General features: G+C 38.8%; 1 protein-coding gene across 3 annotated transcripts in view; it reads left to right on the forward strand.

Moving 5' to 3' along the window:
* Positions 1 to 5,566, forward strand: part of ZNF385D (zinc finger protein 385D) — a 911,235-nt gene extending 905,669 nt beyond the window's left edge. For all 3 annotated transcript variants that reach the window (XM_066351542.1, XM_066351544.1, XM_066351543.1), the window contains 3 exons: positions 1,167 to 1,345; positions 2,382 to 2,483; positions 5,165 to 5,566. In XM_066351542.1, the coding sequence (XP_066207639.1) occupies positions 1,167 to 1,345; positions 2,382 to 2,483; positions 5,165 to 5,398 (515 nt within the window). In that variant the 3' untranslated portion in view covers positions 5,399 to 5,566. The remainder of the gene's footprint in view (positions 1 to 1,166; positions 1,346 to 2,381; positions 2,484 to 5,164) is intronic.
* The last annotated feature ends 14,573 nt before the right edge of the window (positions 5,567 to 20,139 follow it).

Below are 20,139 nucleotides of genomic sequence, written 5' to 3' on the forward strand. Positions count from 1 at the left end.
GCTTCTCCACCCCTCCGCCGCACTTTCCTCTCTGTCTCTCTCTTCCCCTCCCGCAGCCAAGGCTCCATTGGAGCAAAGATGGCCTGGGTGCTGGGCATGGCTCTGTGGCCTCTGCCTCAGGCGCTAGAGTGGCTCTGGTCGCAATATGGCGACGCCCAGGATGGGCAGAGCATCGCCCCCTGGGGGGCAGAGCACCGCCCCTGGTGGGCGTGCCGGGTGGATCCCGGTCGGGCACATGCGGGAGTCTGTCTGACTGTCTCTCCCTGTTTCCAGCTTCAGAAAAATGAAAAAAAAAAACAAAAAAAAAACAAAAACAAAAAAACAACAACACATGACTAAGTAAAAAAAAAAATTCTTATCAACTCTAAAAAAAAAAAAAGAAATTGTGAGCAAAATTTTGAGAGAAAACCCCCATATGAACTTTAGTGATTAAAAAAAAAAAAAAAAAAAGCAAATGCTGAGTTACGTTAGTTTGTGTGACAGTACAAAGATGTTGCTGGTTTATTTAAAAGATTCTTATAGTATTATCTACTTAGCCACTTATTCCACTCTCTTCTTCTTGGTCAGTGATTTGTATTTGAAATCACATAGCCAATCAGTGTGAGCTTTATTTTCCTAATAAGGTTTCTTTTCTTTTGTTGTCATTAAGATGTTGATACTATTCCTCTTTGAACCTAAAGCACACAGCCAGGAAAGCCTATTTGTAGTCTGTTTACAAAATGAGTATTAGTGCCACTTCTGTGGATCCACCATATTTAAAGCCATTACATTTGTTACACATCACCTTCCACTATACCTTTTAGCAGCTAAATCACTCTTCTTCATCAGCTTTCATTTATGTATTATTAGCATCGCGAAGAAATGAAATGAAGTCACACCCATTTAATTTCATTTCAGGACTTTCGAGTTGAGTTACTATATTGATGGTGCTTATTTGTAATGTGGGACATTATTAAAAAAATAAAAAAGAACCAGTAATTACATAATGTTGTATAAGGTGGTGTGAACGTATCCTTACAGTCTTCCGTGTCACTCTCATACTTCTACCACAATCTCCGGAAGAACTGCACTTAAACTAGGCATCCTGTTTTATTACTGTATTGTTTCTGGAAGGCATATACCAGCTAAGATTTGTCTGCTCTTTTTTTTCTAAATATCCCTGGCAGGTACAAAGCACAAAACCATGCTAGAAGCCCGGAATGGAAGCGGGACTATCAAAGCCTTTCCCAGGGCAGGTGTGAAAGGCAAAGGACCAGTCAATAAAGGAAATACAGGCTTGCAAAACAAAACATTTCACTGTGAAATCTGTGATGTGCACGTCAACTCCGAAACACAACTTAAACAGGTAGGTCACATCTGTTCTAGGAATGAGAACAGATAGGGGACATCCTCATGAGCAGGATGTCTATGCTTCTGTTACTCCCTTTCTGGTTTTTTCCTTCTATCCACCTATCCCTTTATCATCCATCCATCCATTCATCCATCCACTATCTCCTATCCACTGTCCTTATTTATGTAGGTTTATTTTATTTAGTGGCTGAAGGAATACTAAAATATAATGGTTTCTCAGACCTTTTAGAAATTATATGAGGTTTACATGATTTTTCTATATAAAGTGACTGGAGAGGTATGTTAAATCATTTTTCTACCAGGTTTCCCACTCAAAAAAAAAAATGTTGATATTTTTTAAGTTCAAATTAAAATGTTCCAATTTTACTTGTTTAGGTATTTTCATGCTAACTTTATCCTTTGCTATTCTTTTATTTGATGTGCTTTATGACCTGGTGTCGTACTGTATTTCTAAATCCTGCCAACACCTGCTTAAATGATGACTAATTCTATTGTGTTTACTTTTCCTCTGAGCGGTCTTACAAAGAGATCAGTTATGTTTCCGATTGAAGGCCCACCTCAAATTCTGTTGTGTTTCATATGCATGTGTACAATATTCCGCTGATTCTATGTCCCTTAGTTATTTATCTTTAGAATGTAAGGGGATGACACTTGGCTGTACAAATATGAGGATGAATATTGGTATGGAGATAAATTCATGCCTTCCTAGGCATCTTTGTTTCTTTGCCCATAAAATTCCTTCAGACATTCCTTTCCTGTATAAACTTCTTTAAAAAAAAAGGAGATCTATGCAATGATAAAGAGAAAGGCTGGGGAAATAAAAGATCCTTCTACTTGTTAAAATACATACTCAAATGGAGAGCGTAAATTTCTATACCCTCAAAAGCATCAGAATCCAAGGACAAAACGTGCATGCTTTTTTATATTTATCTTTCTGAAATCTGCATGAAATAATTAATATTCTTCCCCAGGTTAAAGCAATATTTGTGCGGATTTTTTTTTAAGCTGTCATTATCCATTGCTTTTCACAGCACATTAGCAGTAGAAGGCACAAAGACAGAGCTGCTGGGAAACCCCCCAAACCTAAATACAGTCCTTACAACAAGTTACAGAAGGCAGCACATCCACTGGGGGTGAGTGTCATTTTTGCTTTCCCACAGTCTGCTGAACTTGGATTTCTGGTCATTCACTAAATGGAATAAATGGGAGATGCCTTAGTAATGACTGACCATTGATTCGGGAGTCCAACCCCTGTGTCACCAATAGAATCACTGGCTTTCTGAGTTGTTGGGGTGTTTTGCCACCTTTAGCCACAGCCCAGGATCTTATTTTCTTGAGCTAGGCTCAGGTTTATTATAGACTAGAGCATGGGACGGAGGAAAAGCCCAACTCTTTTGAGTCAGGTAAAAGTAATCGCCTAAATCCTGGTCTTGATGTTAGTGGATACCTTCAGGAAAGAACATCAGTGAAAATCAAGTTTTTTGTATATCATTTGTAGTATCTTCAAGAGACAAAGCATAGGTATTACTGATACTCTCAAAAATATTTTGGCTTGGCCTCTGCCCCAGGCGCTAGAGTGGCTCTGGTCAAGGCAGAGCGACACCCTAGAGGGGCAGAGCGTCGCCCCCTGGTGGGCGTGCCGGGTGGATCCCGGTCGGGCGCATGCGGGAGTCTGTCTGACTGTCTCTCCCCGTTTCCAGCTTCAGAAAAATACAGAAATATATATATATATTGGCTTGTGAGTAATACAGTCTCAAAGGCATGGCTTATTTTATTTAATTATTCACCCAAAGTCATTCTAGAATACCTGGGAAAAACTTCCTGGGAAATGCTCTCTTTCCATTCCTTTAAATGTACCTTTTAGATTAGTAAACATACTGGTACTGATGTCCTGACCTGCAATGTTTGTAAGATTTTAAGGGAAATCTCTAAAGTTTCTGACATCTTGGGCTAATATTAATGAGCATATACTCCTTTTTCCTGGTTAACTGAGCATAGCTTTCAACAGAGAGACCCAGGGCACAGAGAAGAGTTCAGAACAACTGATATACAATACATACTGAATTGTGCATTTTGAAATCTGTTTTCTTAATACAGTTGACCCTTGAACAACACGGTTTGAACTGTGTAGCTCCACTTACATGCGAATTTCAATAAATAGAGTTGACTCTCCATATCTGTGGGTTTGGCATTCATGGATTCAACCAACCTCTCAGTTCAAAAATAGAATTTTCAATTCACGGTTGAGAATCTTTGGATGTGGAGGGTCAGGCCGACTGTAGTTAAATTTTGTAACAAGTCAAAGGTTCCCCGGGGATTTTCAACAGTACTGGATGAGGCTGGCACCTCTCACCCCTTTTCCCCTGTGTTGTTTAAGGGTCAACTATAATTGGCACGATCATGTGCTGCTGACACACGAAAATATAGTTAAGGGAAAACTTCAGTCTATAATGAGACCTAAGTATGAGCTGACCCAATTAATTTAGTAGCGTCACCTATTTTTATGCAAAGGAAGTCACTTTTCATCTTTAGTACAGAAGCCATTTTATCTTCATGTGAGGCTGTGAATTCTGCTCAGAGCTGATGTTTCAGCATCACTAGTCAGAACCTTGAGTGCTGTCTCACCAGCATAGATGCAGCCTTCAACAATCAAGTGAATGGTTCTTAAATAGGTCAAATTGTGATAATGTTGGCATCCAGAATTCCCTATCATTATGTTACTGTTTTCATAAACGGGAACATTTTCTTCACTAGACCAGCCATCTTACTGGTGCTACTGATCAGAGAATGAACTGGTGCCTTAAGTAGGCTTGAGAGGGTGTTGTTACCATTGCACAGACAAAGCAGAACATATCAAATACTTGGGAAGATAAGTTTTCTTTACTTCTTTTTTGAAAGTGGAATTTTGTTATTTTTATTTTTCTTCATTCGTACCTTATACCTCTCTACGCTACTCAGTTACGCACCTGGGTAGTCTATTAGTAACTGACAGCATTTATGAATCTCTCTTTTAAAATATCTGTTCTGTGATACTTATTGTGTGTTTAAAGGGTGGAGTAAAAACTGCTTATTTCTTCTCAAAATGAATACCTTCCTCAGGAAGTAAATGTATCAAGGAAAATAAAATTAGGTTGCTGAGTCCTTTTCCAAAGGACTTTTCTTTTTTTTTTGTTTTTACATTTTTTTTCCCTTTTTTTTTTTTCCCTGAAGCTGGAAATGGGGAGAGACAGTCAGACAGACTCCCGCATGCGCCCTACCGGGATCCACCCGGCACGCCCACCAGGGGGTGACGCTCTGCCCACCAGGGGGCGATGCTCTGCCCCTCTGGGGTGTCGCTCTGTTGCGACCAGAGCCACTCTAGCGCCTGGGGCAGAGGCCAAGGAGCCATCCCCAGCGCCCGGGCCATCTTTGCTCCAGTGGAGCCTTGGCTGCGGGAGGGGAAGAGAGAGACAGAGAGGAAGGAGAGGGGGAGGGGTGGAGAAGCAGATGGGCGCTTCTCCTGTGTGCCCTGGCCGGGAATTGAACCCGGGACTTCTGCACGCCAGGCCGACGCTCTACCACTGAGCCAACTGGCCAGGGCCCCAAAGGACTTTTCAAAACCCCAGGTCGGCCATTTCCAGGCATCTTCCAACTCTTCCCAAGAACAGATGTTCTACACTTTCCATTGTCTTCATTGTCAGTTTCCAGTTGGGGCATTTATCTTTGTAGTTGTTTACTGCTGTCTTTTCAAAACTGCCACCATTTCGGATTCTAAGTGTAGACTCCAAGTCCTTTGTTCTTGTACTCTTTCTTTCTTTTTCTCTTTCCCTTGCAGGTAAAATTAGTATTTTCGAAAGAACCTTCAAAGCCATTGGCTCCACGAATTCTACCAAACCCGCTGGCAGCTGCGGCGGCCGCTGCTGCTGTGGCCGTGAACTCCCCCTTCAGCCTCCGAACTGCCCCAGCAGCGACCCTGTTCCAGACGTCCGCGCTTCCGCCAGCGCTCCTGCGGCCGGCCCCGGGGCCCATTCGGACCGCCCACACTCCCGTGCTGTTTGCTCCTTACTGAATTCCCCGTGGGAGTCATTGTACTGCAATAATTTTTCAAAGAACAACAACAACAAAAAGCAAACAAACAAAAGAGAACTATGCAGTGTTTATTTATAGTTTAAAGTCTATCTGAAGAGCCAGGACTTTTGATAGTGAATTGAAAAGATTATTCAAAACAAAGGAGGGAGGCTTGGGGGGGTGGGAGGGGAGGGGTGGTCTTTTCTCCAAATTGAAGCATTCCTCTTGAACATTGGTTGTTTTAGAAGTGATCTCCAGCATCAACTTGTAGTGGTATCGAGAACTTCTGAAGCCTTTGTAACTGTGCTTTTGGGCACCTGTTTCCCTCTGCATTGTCTTTTCTGCTTTAATGAAACAACTATATATTGTCTAAGGGCATTAACTGGTTCCAGTGTATATATAATAATTTACCCTGTAGATTAAAATCATACAAAAAAGAAAAAGAGATAAAAAACAAAAGCAACACTGTGAATAGTAGTACCCGTGCTGGTCCTCTTGCTATGACAGCAGTTAGTGGGTATTTAATCCCAACAAAAGTAGATACAGTAGATGTCTTGTAAAACAATAGTGCTGTGTCTCAATCTATGCCACTAGGTTTTAAAGAATTGCAAAAGGTAGAACGAACAACTATTTCACGCCAGTAAACAGTCAAAAAATAAACAAACACCTCATGGTGTTGTGGAGTTCTCCCTGGTCCACACTCTCCCCCTCCTGTCCAGCTCGGAGATGACTTTAGGTTCAGAACAACAGAACAGTGCCAAGCAGAGACGTGGAAGAGATATTAATAATTTCTTGCAAAGTACCATTTTTCCCACCCTGAAGCAGTGTTGCTGGAAATAGGAAAGTGTAATGAACCTATATATGAAAACAGGTAAAACCATGCATCGTGGGTGTTTATAAACAAATCAGTACAACTTTTCCGTGAATAAGAGACAATCATAACCTAGGATGATAATGCAAAGTAAAGATTTTTCCTGTTAGTTCATATCCAATAAAAACAGAATATTGTACCTCTGCAATATCCCTTTATATCATACCAGTAGGGTTGTCTCTTAGGCAAAGGTTTCTGCTTTGAATATGATGGTAGATATTAGCTATTGTTGTGGATTTTTTTGTTTTTGTTTTTTAGCATTCCTACTGACATGATATAAACAATTAATATATATTTAAATGTTAGTAAAACATGAAAAATGAATCTGGGTTCATTGCAGACCAAGGATATAATGTTAAAAAAAAAATACTGGTAAGATGCACTTGACCGTCATTTCTCTAGTGGAGTTGTAAAATACGGACAGCCTTTGATATTCACCGTAGGCTGAAAGAAGCTGATGTTTTACCTTTAAAACAAGATTTATCAGGGGTATATATAAATCTATGTATATTGTATATATGTTAGAAAGATTAAGAGAATAACTTATAAAAAGGAAATCTATATAAAATAATTATATAACCATCTCATGTTATCATTATGTTGGTAACAAACGGCATAAAAATAGCTGTGCCTTTAATTTGTGATAAAGGCTATTTGCTTTTTCCCATAGAGAGCTAACATATGCCTAGCACTAAGATGGGGTTTGATGCAGCCAGTCTGTTGCATTAATAAGAACAATGGCAGCCAAACTTAGAACAATGATAAAAAAAAAAAAAAACATGTACAAATCAACTCTACATGATTTAGGTTTAAAGAAAAAAAAATATTTTTGAAAAGGTTTTGTAAAGACTATAAAAACATAGGGAAGGGCGGGTAATGGCCTTCCTGAAACTGCTCTTATCTAAGCTGTAGTAACCTTTTGAGAGGTATAAAAGATTCAAGATGAAACCATTCGAGAGAGAGGTATTTAGCATTTGTCATTTTATATTTAAGAAACACCCATAGCGTGCTTGGTGCTCAACATTAAACATGGTCTTTGGAGTCCTTGTCTACCATCTAGCTATAGATGTTTGTCATATAAATATATCTTTAAAGCAGTTGGCTTTATATATCTTTTGTTAAACAAGCAAAAGAAAAAAGAGAAGAAAAAAAAGGGAGGAGGGAAGTTAGGAAGGAAGCAAAAGAAAAAACTATTTCATCAGTCTTTGCTGAGAAGAATTTTAATCCATACATCTTGCTTAAACGAGTTGGGTAGCATTGAAATTTGTATTTGAGGTATCTGGAGACTTTGCATTTACTGATACCTCCCCTCTTTGGTCTTAGCAAGTGTTTGTCTTCACCCACACACTCTGCTAGTACAGCAGGCGGAGAGCTCCTCATGAGTTTGTTGTTTGGGATTTTGTCTATATCTCCTGTGACCGTCCTCTGACCATTTTGAACTTGAGTTTCCTCTTTTTTGGCTTTGTTAAATATTTTGATCTTTCGCTATAAGTCAGCCTGAATTCTTATCCAACCACCTACACCTGATAGAACCTCTCTTTCTGTTGGAGAACTAGTGTTAACTGATGCAATCTCACTACAGCGTGCTTTCGCTGTCCCGTTTTCACCATAGCGAATGAGCCAGTCTGCTAGAAGTCAGTGCCTGTGGGTTACAGGAGTCCTGGACCACAAGGTGTTACTAACTAATGATTTGCTGGGAACAAACAAATCAGCCATATTTTCTCCATCAGCCATATGAAAAAACCAACAAACAAACAAAAAACTCAGAAATACGTAAATCCCTTCTGCCTCACTTCGCTATGGAACCATTTTTGTTTAAATGGTCTCTTAAATTGGAGTTGTAATCATCAGTTGTCTTTTACTCACTACCTAATAAAGGATGAAGCCTAACCTTAGAACATATGGATTCTCTGTGAATTGTTTCCCCTTCACACACACATCCCATGTATTTATCAACAGCAGATCAACATCTATTACAGTTCAGACTGCTGTAAAGCTATAGCCTTTCCTAGAGGGAACTTTCTTCATGAATAAAGATCAATATTTCTGATTGGTCAGCAGTGGTGCTCTAAAAACCCCCAAGGGTGGTCTGGCTTTATGGTTATAAATATCCTTACTGATGCATCACACCCGTGACGAGAGAGAGAGAGAAAGCATCTCTGATTTCATTTGAAACAAATATAAATGCATTGCGAGAGTCAAATGCCTCTGGAAAAAGCATTGTTGCGTCTCATCCAGATTATCCAGACAAATGGGAAACAGTTGTTGGGGAAGTACTGTATTACTCTTTTGAGAAAACAGGTGATTACAAATGACAAATTGCTCTTCTCACTGGTCCTAAATTTTGAAGAGTGGTTGTTCTATTCACATAAGCAAACACAGTTGGCTGTTGGCAATTTATACCATCACTGCCTCATCTGAAAGGATTGTGATGCTTAGGTACTTTTGGGCTTTTCCTCATCTATCGTGATAATTCACTGCTGTTTATATATATATATTGAAAAAAATATATATATACACACACACATATATATATATATATATTGTTGTTTTGAAAGGTGCTACATATGTTGCTGCCAAAGAACTATTTAGCCAACTGAGTGTTTATACTCAGAAATTAAAAAAGCAGTAAATCACAAAACAAAGGATTAAAAATTAAAAGACAATAAAGTTTGAAAAAGGTCGTTCAAGATTTACTATAGATATGCCCCTGTAAGTTTCTTTTTTTTTTTAAACATTTTTTTTATTTATTCATTTTTTTCAGAGAGGAGAGGGAGAGACAGAGAGAGAGAAAGGAGAGACAGAGAGAGAAGGGGAGGAGGAGCTAGAAGCATCAACTCCCATATGTGCCTTGACCAGGCAAGTCCAGGGTTTCGAACCGGCGACCGCAGCATTTCCAGGTTGACGCTTTATCCACTGCGCCACCACAGGTCAGGCTGCCCCTGTAAGTTTCTAAGGAACAAAACCAATAAATGGCAGACGTGGGCATTAAATTTCACTTCTAATTAAATTTCAAACTAATATTTTTGTCTCCGTACACATGCAATGTTTCAACATTCCTGAAGAAATAAGATAACAAAGCTAAAAGATGACTCCAGTGATTTAGAGAGTTCTTTCTTCACATCTGAATTGGTGTATAGAACTACAGAAAGCATGGCATGAATAACATTGTATTCATCACTATTTGTATACAGGAAAGCCCTATAAAGTGGTGGGGAAAACAGTGAGCCTGAAAGAAGTTACAGCTATCATAGACTTAGTCTCTGACCAGCAGGGTAACAATGAAATAGTCAACTAACGCTTTGTCCTTCATTTCTTCGTCAGTGATATAGGTGAGTGTGAATCAAGATGGAGCTGGCATACTATTTCTCACTTAAAAGACCACTTCTGTCATCCTCTCAGGAATAAAACAGCTTTCTCATAGTGAAGCATACAGCTCTTCCCATATTTGCATGTGTCCAGAAAAGTGCCCCGCATTCCTTTTCATCCTGGGTATTCACCACACATTAGGACATTGATCTGATGAATCAGAATGTTGACTTGACTGACAATTGTCAGAGGATAACAATGTGGATGTGCTGATTCACAATGAAGTCATGAAGAATACATTGCATCTCGTTTCTCAGTGTAGAACATAACGAATTCTGAACAAAACAAATCCCAATGAAAGCAGTAGGAAGTTGGCTGTGTGGGTGTGGAAGGGAGCCACAGTTTTCAATGTCTCTTCCTTACGCCTCCGGTTGTCCTTTCTGCCTACAGTACACATGGACTCAATCACTAATTCTGCCCTAGTTTTACAGGTGTTTTAACGAACAGCCGCATTATTAAAATCACATGCCCCACAGCCAAAGCATATTATGTGTGCGCTCTCCCCATTGTTACAGCACAAACACCAGGCATGCCTCATTTGATTGCGCTGCGCTTTGTTGAGCCTCACAGATGTTGGTTTTTTAGCAAATTGAAGGCAAGACCCTCCCCCAGCATAAAAGATCATGGTTTGCTTTATCGCGAGACATGTTTTATTACAGTGGTTTGGAACGGAGCGGCCATCCCATCATATCTCCGAGGTGTTCCTGCATGCGCTTGTTTGAGGCGGTCTGGAACCAAACCTGCCATATGTCTGAGGTATGCCTATATTTGAATTCAATACTGACAGTGGATGTTTTACATTTTGATTGCTGTTGGTTTTCATGAAAATGGCGGACTTTTTTTTTTTTTTTTTGGAAACGCCCCTGCTGGTCTTTCCAAGGTATGCTTCGGTCACTACAGAGGCTACTATCAGGCAGTGAAATGGATCATTTATATGGCAGGTCTCCACTGTCTACTTACTGTTTCTGAGAATGATATCAGGGCTTCCAGGGAGAGACGGATATGGTGCTATATCATCCTCAGGAGGCCTATAAGGTTTTTATTTTCAGAAAGAGATTTATGCCTGACCAGAATTATGAATGGTGAAGGGAGGTTGGTTTACACTAGATAAACCTCCTAGGTGCAACTTGATTAGAAGTTCATGCAGGTTACAAAGGGTCACAGAGTTTTAAAAAGTCCCTGGTTGGTTTATCAATGCTCATGTGTGAAGGGAGCAAGAATTACCTTCAATCTGAGTGTCTTCTTGTCTCTCTTCCCAGTGATGGAAAACCATCGTTCTTGGATAGTTAAGTTGACTCTAGAAACTGCCAAAATGCATCCGAAGTCAAATATGATAATGTGAATGAGCAAGTGGAGTATCGTAGAGTTCAGTGACGTTTACTGAGACCTTAGAAAATGGGATCATGTTCTTTTTATGGCTGACAAATTAGTTTTAAAAGCAATTTCCAGAGTAGAACTAAAATAATTTGTGAGCAAAAATGTCTAACTAAATATAAGTAGTTGCACAGTGACCAGTTCAAAGGAATCTAAATCACTTTAGGGCATTGGAGAGTTTGATGAGTGGATATCCTGTAGTATCAAAGTATTATGCTCTCTAGTAATATTATGCTAACAATTTAGTTGTACGTTTCACACAAGCTACTGACTTTGAGTATAGAAGTTGAACCTTTCTCAAATCTTCAAATGCAGGTAGTATGCAGAACATGGTAAAACAGAACTAAAGAAAATTAGCAAAGAGAGGATCCTTTATTGCATTTTTTTAGGAAACAAGTTTTGTTTCGTCTTTTAAGTCACCTGTTATTTGATTGTTCAGATCTCTTGAGACATAAATTCATAGAGAAACAATGTTATGGAGTTTTTAAGCCATGGTGAGAGTGTATGGAAATTTTTTTAACCAAAAATAACAATGTGGGTTTTATTGGTTGGATATTTGTCAACTAAATTAAAAACCCATTATTGTATAATTTAAGATTAGGACCCTAACGCTAGGGGAGGTCAATATTGGCTAAAGACCCTCCGTTAAATGCTTTGTGTCTATTATGACTGTAAACTAATATTTTTAGACATCAGAAAAGAAACCAAGTTCTTGAGATTCTGGAAAGTTTGCTTTAATGAAAGAGTCAAAGCAATTTCATGGTATGACATCTGTTGTTGTTTTTTTAAAGAATTATGGAAAAAATTGTATGGAAGTATTAAATATTGGAGAAAAGCCTTGTGGCCAAGGGATTTGGGCAAAAGATTGATCGTCACAGAACACTGAGCATGGTTTCTGTGAGGAAACTAGACTAACTGGGTATTTTGATGATTCCCTCGGGGGTGGGGGTGGGTGATAATGAGATGACTTTACAAAGATATGCTTTTAATAAGACTGAATTTAGCAAAAACTAGATGTTTTTGTCTCAAAATTGGTTCCAAAATCTTAAGTCTAATTCCTATAAATATCAATAAAATTGTTCCAAAGTGTATTTTGTACTAATGGTGTTCATATTCCCATTTATATGAAATTAGACTAATTTGATACCAAAGACATGTTATATGTAGCTATACTAGACAATTTTGTTCTGGGGGAAAATGTTTTTTTAAATAACCATTTTCTTATACACATAAAACTATTGTCTTTCTTGGGAGATTTTAAGTTGTATTTTTAAAAATTTTATCAGTTCAACTCTTATGTCAGTTTCAACTCAGTGTTTGTTATTGGTAAATTCTTTCTGCCAGTAATATTTAATTTACTGGAATTTTATAGTTAATATTAAATTGTTTCTTAAGAGTGGTCTATAGAAAATATAATATTAGCCAATGTGTGATGAAATAATCAATTCCCATGAACACTAGAGTTTTGGCTATTTTTAAAGGGTTATTCTTAACAATAGAACTACAAATCAGCCCTATCAAATGAATTGAGTGATGGCTATGCTCATTAATTGACATCAGTCAATTTGACTCTTAGTCTCAAGACTAAAAATAGCTTACTCCCAATGTATTTAGTGATCACACATTGAAGACAGTATTTGTTTTTGATTGGAGACTTTGGCATTAACATTCAAAACCATATTTTAAAATTTTAAATAAAAATAGACCAAAGTTTGTCCCACATTTTTGTAACCCTGCAAAAAACTACTTAATGGGGTAGGGGATGTGATTTTTTTCTCTCTCTCCTTAAAAATCTCATATCTTAGAAAATACTAATAGAGCTTTGTTCAATATCAACCGCTTGGCAAAAGACTTTTATAAGGTTTTACCTGATAACAATAATACCTGCTATTTGACAAAGAATTACCACAAACATTGAAGAGCTATAGTCAACATGACTTTCTTGATTTAAAAAAAAAAGAAAAAGGAAAACAAAAACTAAAGATACTGACTGCCTATTGCCACACAGATTCAGGTAAGGGTCTCTGATTCATCAGTCGGCTACAATACTGCCACCTTATGGTAGAACTACCAAGTTCTAGTCTCATCTGCACATCTGGGAGCTTGACTTGAACAGCAGAAGCCAAAATGCTCAGGAATCTGAGCCAACTGACCAGCCCATGTGTTCAGTAACTGACTTTGCTCTTCTCATCTCACCAAATCATGCTGAATGACCTTTAGTCAGATGTATTAGCTTTCCCCAGGTAGGCTGGGACCATTGAAATGGCATTTATTTGTTTTACATTTGGATACTTGAATTCTGATAATGATTGCAGATCCAAAGAACTACCCTTTATATGCCAGTAAAGCTTTAAATTGAAAATAATTTCAGGACAATTTGTATATTTGTATCATGTTATTCTCCTGTTTTAAATCATGTAATAAAATTCCCCCATATGCCAAAAACGTCCCTAATATGAAATGAAGCTGCTATCGGTTTTTTTGGCTCAGACATAAAAAAAAGCAGTACATATAATTCTGTCTTCGATTCATACTAAGTTAAACTTGCAGATCTGAACAAATTAATCTTTTTTTTGTCAAGAATTCTTTAAGAATTTTACAGTTTCAATAAAAGAAAGACACTAGTGATACTCCTATTCGATAGAAGCTCCGTGGTTACTTCAGCAGCTCTAGAAACATCTGTAGCCATCATCTCCTCTCTCTTTGACAATTTTGAAATTGTCCAGGTAAATGTAATATGACTGGTGGTTTCAGGAAATGGAGACACTTATGTCCTTGTTCTTCACTTGGTTCATGAAATAAAGATGGTTGCTGATTTTCCTCTCATCTATAAAGAATCCGTAGGCAATGTATCAATTTGGGAAAACTTTCTTCAATTTAAGTTTTAAGGCTCTTTGGAGGGAGAATATTAGAACAAATTAAATGTGTATTTGATATGTTCTATTCTACTTGTATTATCTTACCATTTAGAAAGGTAAAGAAAATCAACAAAACACGATTGTTCCAAGTGCCAGCTAAGACTTTTAGTGACTCACAGTACGCGTCTTGTGACTGTTTCTCAAAAGAAATGTGTTTGAAGAAAAAAAGATTTTTTCATCTCTGAACAATGCCTGTTCCATTGTCCCTTCTTTCCCTCTTGTTAGACAAGCATTTTCATCTTTAAAGTGACCACTTAGTACATTTCAATTAAATGTAAAGCACAACCGTTATTTCATTTAAAACTTGAAAACCTTCACCCTGGCTGGTTGGCTGGAATGTCGTTCCGGTGCAGAGGTTGCCAGTTGGATCCCCTGGTCATCAGCAGCTTGATTTTCCTGTCTCTCTCTCAAAACAAACAAACAAACAAACAAACAAAAAAACCCCCAAAATCAAAAAACACCTTGTGGTTGGTCCTGGCTGAAATAAAATTTCAGTGCAGGAAAGAGGTTGCAAGATCATAGTCTATGTGTTTTCATAGGACTGAAAAAGGTGTTCTTGCCTGAACAGTGTTTTTTAAACAAATCTTAATCATCTCCCCTAAATCTAAAAATTAAAGAATTATGTTTTTAATTGGAAATTCTGATTTCTCTTGAAAAATCTGAGAGCCTTCATGTGGCATTCCTACTAAACAACTCTTAGCTTCCGCTGAACTGTGACTGCCCCCTTTGGACAAAGCGGAGTGTTGCAGTCTATTATGATCTGCACGCCGGCCTCAGTTACTGTTTCCTGCCCCGTGTAATCATTTGATTTGCAAACCCCAGCATGAAATATTGCTTCTCAACCACCACATATTCTTTCGCCAGCTAGTTCTCAAGGCCCTTTTCCTCCCACTCTTCCCCCAATTCGTTATTGTTGGGTTCATCTTGCAACGCTTTAAATTTTCCTTTTGGCTACGCGTTTATAAGGGGCGGTGTTTTGCAAACGTCAATCTCATTATGGCTCCCGTCACCAGAATATGACCTGTGACAAATGAATGAGTAGAATGTGTGTGGGATTTCTTCGAGTTGACATCCAGGAAAGATTTGAGTCAGGCAGTGGGTGACTACATTCAGGAAAGGGATGCTAGCATTTTCTCTCTTTTTCCCTACAGGAGGGTTTGGCTTCAGCTATTAGCAGAAATTGAATTTTAGGAAGAAACACCAAGCATATATTTCATATGAAAATAAATCCTTATCTCTTCTTCCTTTACGTAAACTATGAAGAAAAATATCAGAAATAATATTTCTGAACATAACCTTTGCTGCCAGGTTATTAGCTTGGGAAAAAAATCTACACAAAAAATAGTTTTCATTGGCTTTTGAAATCATCTTTCTTTTCCACATTTAGGAATACTGTTAAATAGCTAGGCTTATCTGCCTCGACAGTAAACCGACGCATTGACATTGACATTAACACCCCTGATTTTTAAATTGCTAACTATCTGCTAGCAAAGGTCTCTTTCATGTTGTTTTGCTTGGAAATAAAAAGAAACAAAGCGGATCATGAGTTTCTGCTGAGTATTCCAGGCCAGCGGCCTAAGCCAAAGCTAGATTTGGAATCTGGACTAACGTACAATTTCACATTTTTCAAAGGGTGTACTCCAGGCATTGTGAATAATTTCTGGCCAAGTCCTAGGAAGCTGCTCATGGTCTCTCTCTAATCATAGCCTGGGAATTGTTAAACTAAAGCTAAAACCAAATGTCAGCTAAGGTCTGATGCTGGGAAAACAATTAGAACGTTACTGAATCAACCTCCTGTTAAAAGGTTCACCATTCAAAAGCTAATTATCAGTTTATCATGTTTTATTCATTAATTGGAATGATTTTCAAGAGTGGCAGAGCGTTTCAGGTGGGTTGGGTTATGCTGGGAAGGACAGCAGAAACATACCCTCTGCGAGTTTGTGATTTATTTAGCAAAAAATGCAGAATTAGCTGAAGCAAAATGCTATACGGGGTTGAAGAAAATGAAGTCTGTTTTGGCCGCTGTTTTCTTTTTCCTGTGTTCCTTCTAGAAGTGTGAGTGACAAGGACACAACGGCAAACGACACCTGGTATAGTTATGATTTTACCAGATCTAGGAGGAAAAGCCTAGTCTATGCTAACTCATTGTCATTTCCGAAGGCCATTAACAAATAATCATCCACTTTGACGGCTGAAAACAACAGAAATCCATTCCGTCCCAGTTCTTCAGGCTGAAAGTCCAACATCAAGGTGTAGGCAGGACTGGTTCTTTCTTACGGGCTCAGGGAGAATGTGTTCCATGCCCCCTCCTGGTTTTGGTGGTTTCCAACAGGTCTTGATTTATACATGCACACTCCTGTTTCTGCTTTTATTTTCACACTGAGGTTCTCCGTGTGGTCTCCACATCACCCTCCCCTCCAAGACACTGTCTCTTCTTTTCTTATAAGAACCAGTCATAATAGATGTAGAAGCCACCTTCCTCCAGGATGACCCTTCTTCAGTAATTGCATCTGCAAAGATCCTATTTCCAAATAAGGTCACATTTTTACATTTCAAGGCAGGACTACAATGTATCTTTTTTGGAGAAGATAGCTAACCCACTTTAGGTTTACTGTGCTTTTCCCAGAGAACTTATACCAACAGTTTGTATCCTTCCTTTCAAATGCTTATTTATAATCATAGGACTTGGATAATCCATTTTTGTTTGTGTATGTTTGTTTTTTGTTTTGGTGAGAGACAGAGAGGCAGAGTGAGAGACAGATAGGGACAGACAGATAGGAAGGGAGAGAGATGAGAAGCATCAGGTCTTTGTTGCAGTTCCTTAGTTGTTCATTGATTGATTTCTCACATGTGCCTTGACTGGAGGGCTACAGTAGACCAAATGACCCGTTGCTCAAACCAGCGACCTTGGGCTCAAGCTGGTGAGTTTTGCCCAAACAAGATGAGCCCATGCTCAAGCTGATGACTTCGGGGTTTTGAACCTGGGTCCTCTGCATCTCAGTCCGACGCTCTATCCACTATGCCACCACCTGGTCAGGCAGGACTTGCTTAATTCTTGAGCCAAACCAATACCAACAATGCCTCCACCTTTATCATTGAAATTGGAGGTGGCAAGGCAAGCAGAACAGGACCCTGGAAACTATTCCTCTATTTTTCTATTTCTCAAACATTCTGTTTCTTCCTTTCCATGATCAATTCTGTCACCTTAGGTTGGACCCAGAGAAGCAGAACCCGAAATGGAAAACTAATGAGAGTTGATTTTTACTGGGGGCATGCTCTCAGGAGAGACGAATAAGGAAAGCAGAATAGAGCCAGAGAAGAAAGCTGCAAACTAGCTTCACAGTGGTCTGAATATTTAGGAAGCTCTGAATATTTTCAATAATTCTTTAATATATTATTTGATCATTAATATAATCTAAGGATAAGGTATTAAAAGAGACATGTGGTCAGAAAAAGTGCTGAACTAAGAAGAAAGGATGGTTAAAAGGACTTTTGGCAAGGCATGGACCATCTTTGGATAAGCTGATTAGTAATCCTACTTTGCTGGAATCCTACTTTGCTGGAATACTTCCAATTTTTACATATTGTACTGGTAATATTTAATAGTGCTTCATTTCAAGCTCAAAAATGTCCTTGTTTAGTTGATAAATTGGACAGTTAATTTTGATTCTTCTTTGCCCAAATTATTAAATGAGTTAGATGAAATAGATGATAATAATAATAAGTTTCTGCATAGTGTTTTGTATTTAATAGAACATGTTGCTTTTGGGGGAAATTCACTTGGGAAAGAGAATGTGTTTCATTTATAAATTATAAATGAACTTTTATTGAATTTCCTCTTTGTCCAATCTTTTATCCCCCATCCATCCACTCATACATTCTTTATTATGTGCAGTTATAACATATCCTATACTATATTGGATAGGTGAAGAAAAGGTAACAAAAGCATATTTAGCACCAGGGTCTATACCAAACTCTATGCTTATGGATATATTTTTACTATTATCATTTCAATGATCACAGAGACAAATATTATCATTCCCATATTAAAAATGTATAATAAGATCAGAGAAGTCAAGCAGCTTCCTCAAGATAAATAGTAAGTGAGCTTTGGAGACAATATTTAAATCAAGAACTTCAATGCCTAATTTCTTTTTCCACCTTACAATGCAAAATATTTAACCAGGCTCTTTCATCAAGAGAATTAACAAAATGTCATAGACTCTGGCTAGAGAATAAATAACTAGAAATCGTTTGTAGTACAGGCTAAAGGACACAGCTTTTAATTAAATTTGTTGAGGAATAATAATGTTGGCCATGATCACAATGATGATGATGACGGCGTTGATGGCTCTGAGCTCATTTCAGATTCAGACCACTTCACTTTGACCATCTTTGCTATTGCTCTAAAGTGATCTAAGACTTTCAGACCAAAGTATGACTTCTATTCCCAGTCATCAACCCTTTTACTGTTCTTGGCAATCCCTGTTATATTCAATTTCAATTTTATTTGAATGTAGTCTTCAGTGTGTTGTAGGCACTTTAATATAATAATAATATTGATGGGAGAGGGTCACCAATTACACAGAGGCGAGGAGAGGCCCTGCTGAACCTAATGAATTCTTTAACAACAGTCAAATCACAGAAGCCCAAGACTTCTCATCATAGCGTTTTGTCTGCCCCCCGTGGCGAGCAAAGGCTCCAACCAAAGCAGGCGAAATGTATGACAGGAAATGGACATTTAAAATAAGGTAGAAAAGCTTTCAAGGCCAAATTTTGCCTTCCTGAGGGAACTCTGAAAGTTCTGAGGACAAAAATATCTTCATCACTTAATGGAGGATCTTGTTATGATCTATGATGCATCTGGGTCTAATTGCCTTCCAACGTCTGGTATAAAAATACCTGCGTATCTTAGAGTCTAGAGTAATAACAGGAGGGTCCAGAAAGAATTTTTTTTTTAATTCTCTACAGTTTCTAGGCATTTCAACCAAATAGTGTTGACTATTACCAATTAAAGATGCTCTCTAGCAGTGTTGGTTTGGGGTACATACGCCAGCTCTATTAGCATCACCAGGAAAGCTCGTTAGTAGTCAAATTCTTGGGCCTCAACTAAAAGAATCAGAATCTTTGAAGTTGATAACCTCCCTGTTTCTAGTTCTCTTGGTGATTTTTATGTGCACTAAACCTCATTGTCTAAAGGAGCCACTCACTGTGACATTCTTCAGTGCCCTTCCTTCATCATCTTGGGCATGATATGCAGCACTGAAATACTGTCACCACCGTGAGTAGGCTTTTTTCCTCCAAAGAGATGTCTTCATGTTGGTGTTAATCTTCTTCGGTGGATAGATACAGACAGCATTTAGGTAACAGGTACATTGTTTTGAGGTTTGGTATTATTTACACACCAGCTTTTCCACAGATGAAACAAACAACTTGGAAATATATATACATGGGGAAGGGGCAAAGGTAGGTTGATTTGTTTTCTGCGATGACTCCATAAGGCTTTATAATGAAGGACAACTAAACTGTGTTTCATAGATTAAACATTATGCAGACAGGCCAGAATAAAAATGGGAGGGTTTCGATGACTACATAGCTTAGGTAACATCTAGCGAGTTGACATGCCTCAGATATCACTGTATGCCTCTGCAAGGACATCATTGTAAGCTCCAAATTCAAATGGAACCATGGGTGCCTACATTAGGAACCCCTGCCTTTCACCCACCATACCTGGGAGTATTTTTTTTTTTTTGTATTTTTCCGAAGTTGGGAACGGGGAGGCAGTCAGACAGACTCCCGCATGCGCCCAACCGGGATCCACCCAGCACGCCCACCAGGGGGCGATGCTCTGCCCATCTGGGGCATCGCTCTGCCACAATCAAAGCCATTCTAGCACCTGAGGCAGGGGCCACAGAGCCATCCTCAGCGCCTAGGCAAACTTTACTCCAATGGAGCCTTGGCTGTGAGAGGGGAAGAGAGAGACAGAGAGGAAGGAGAGGGGGAGAGGTGGAGAAGCAGATGGGCGCTTCTCCTGTGTGCCCTGGCCAGGAATCAAACCCGGGACTCCCACACGCCAGGCTGATGCTCTACCACTGAGCCAACCGGCCAGGGCCTACCTGGGAGTAGTTTAACTTTAAGGGTCAGTAGATAGCAAACAATAAAAAAGCACCAATTAGTCTGACCTGTGGTGGCGCAGTGGATGGGGTGTTG

Source organism: Saccopteryx leptura, chromosome 10, assembly GCF_036850995.1.
Source record: "Saccopteryx leptura isolate mSacLep1 chromosome 10, mSacLep1_pri_phased_curated, whole genome shotgun sequence".
In the NCBI taxonomy this organism is placed as follows: Eukaryota; Metazoa; Chordata; class Mammalia; order Chiroptera; family Emballonuridae; genus Saccopteryx; species Saccopteryx leptura.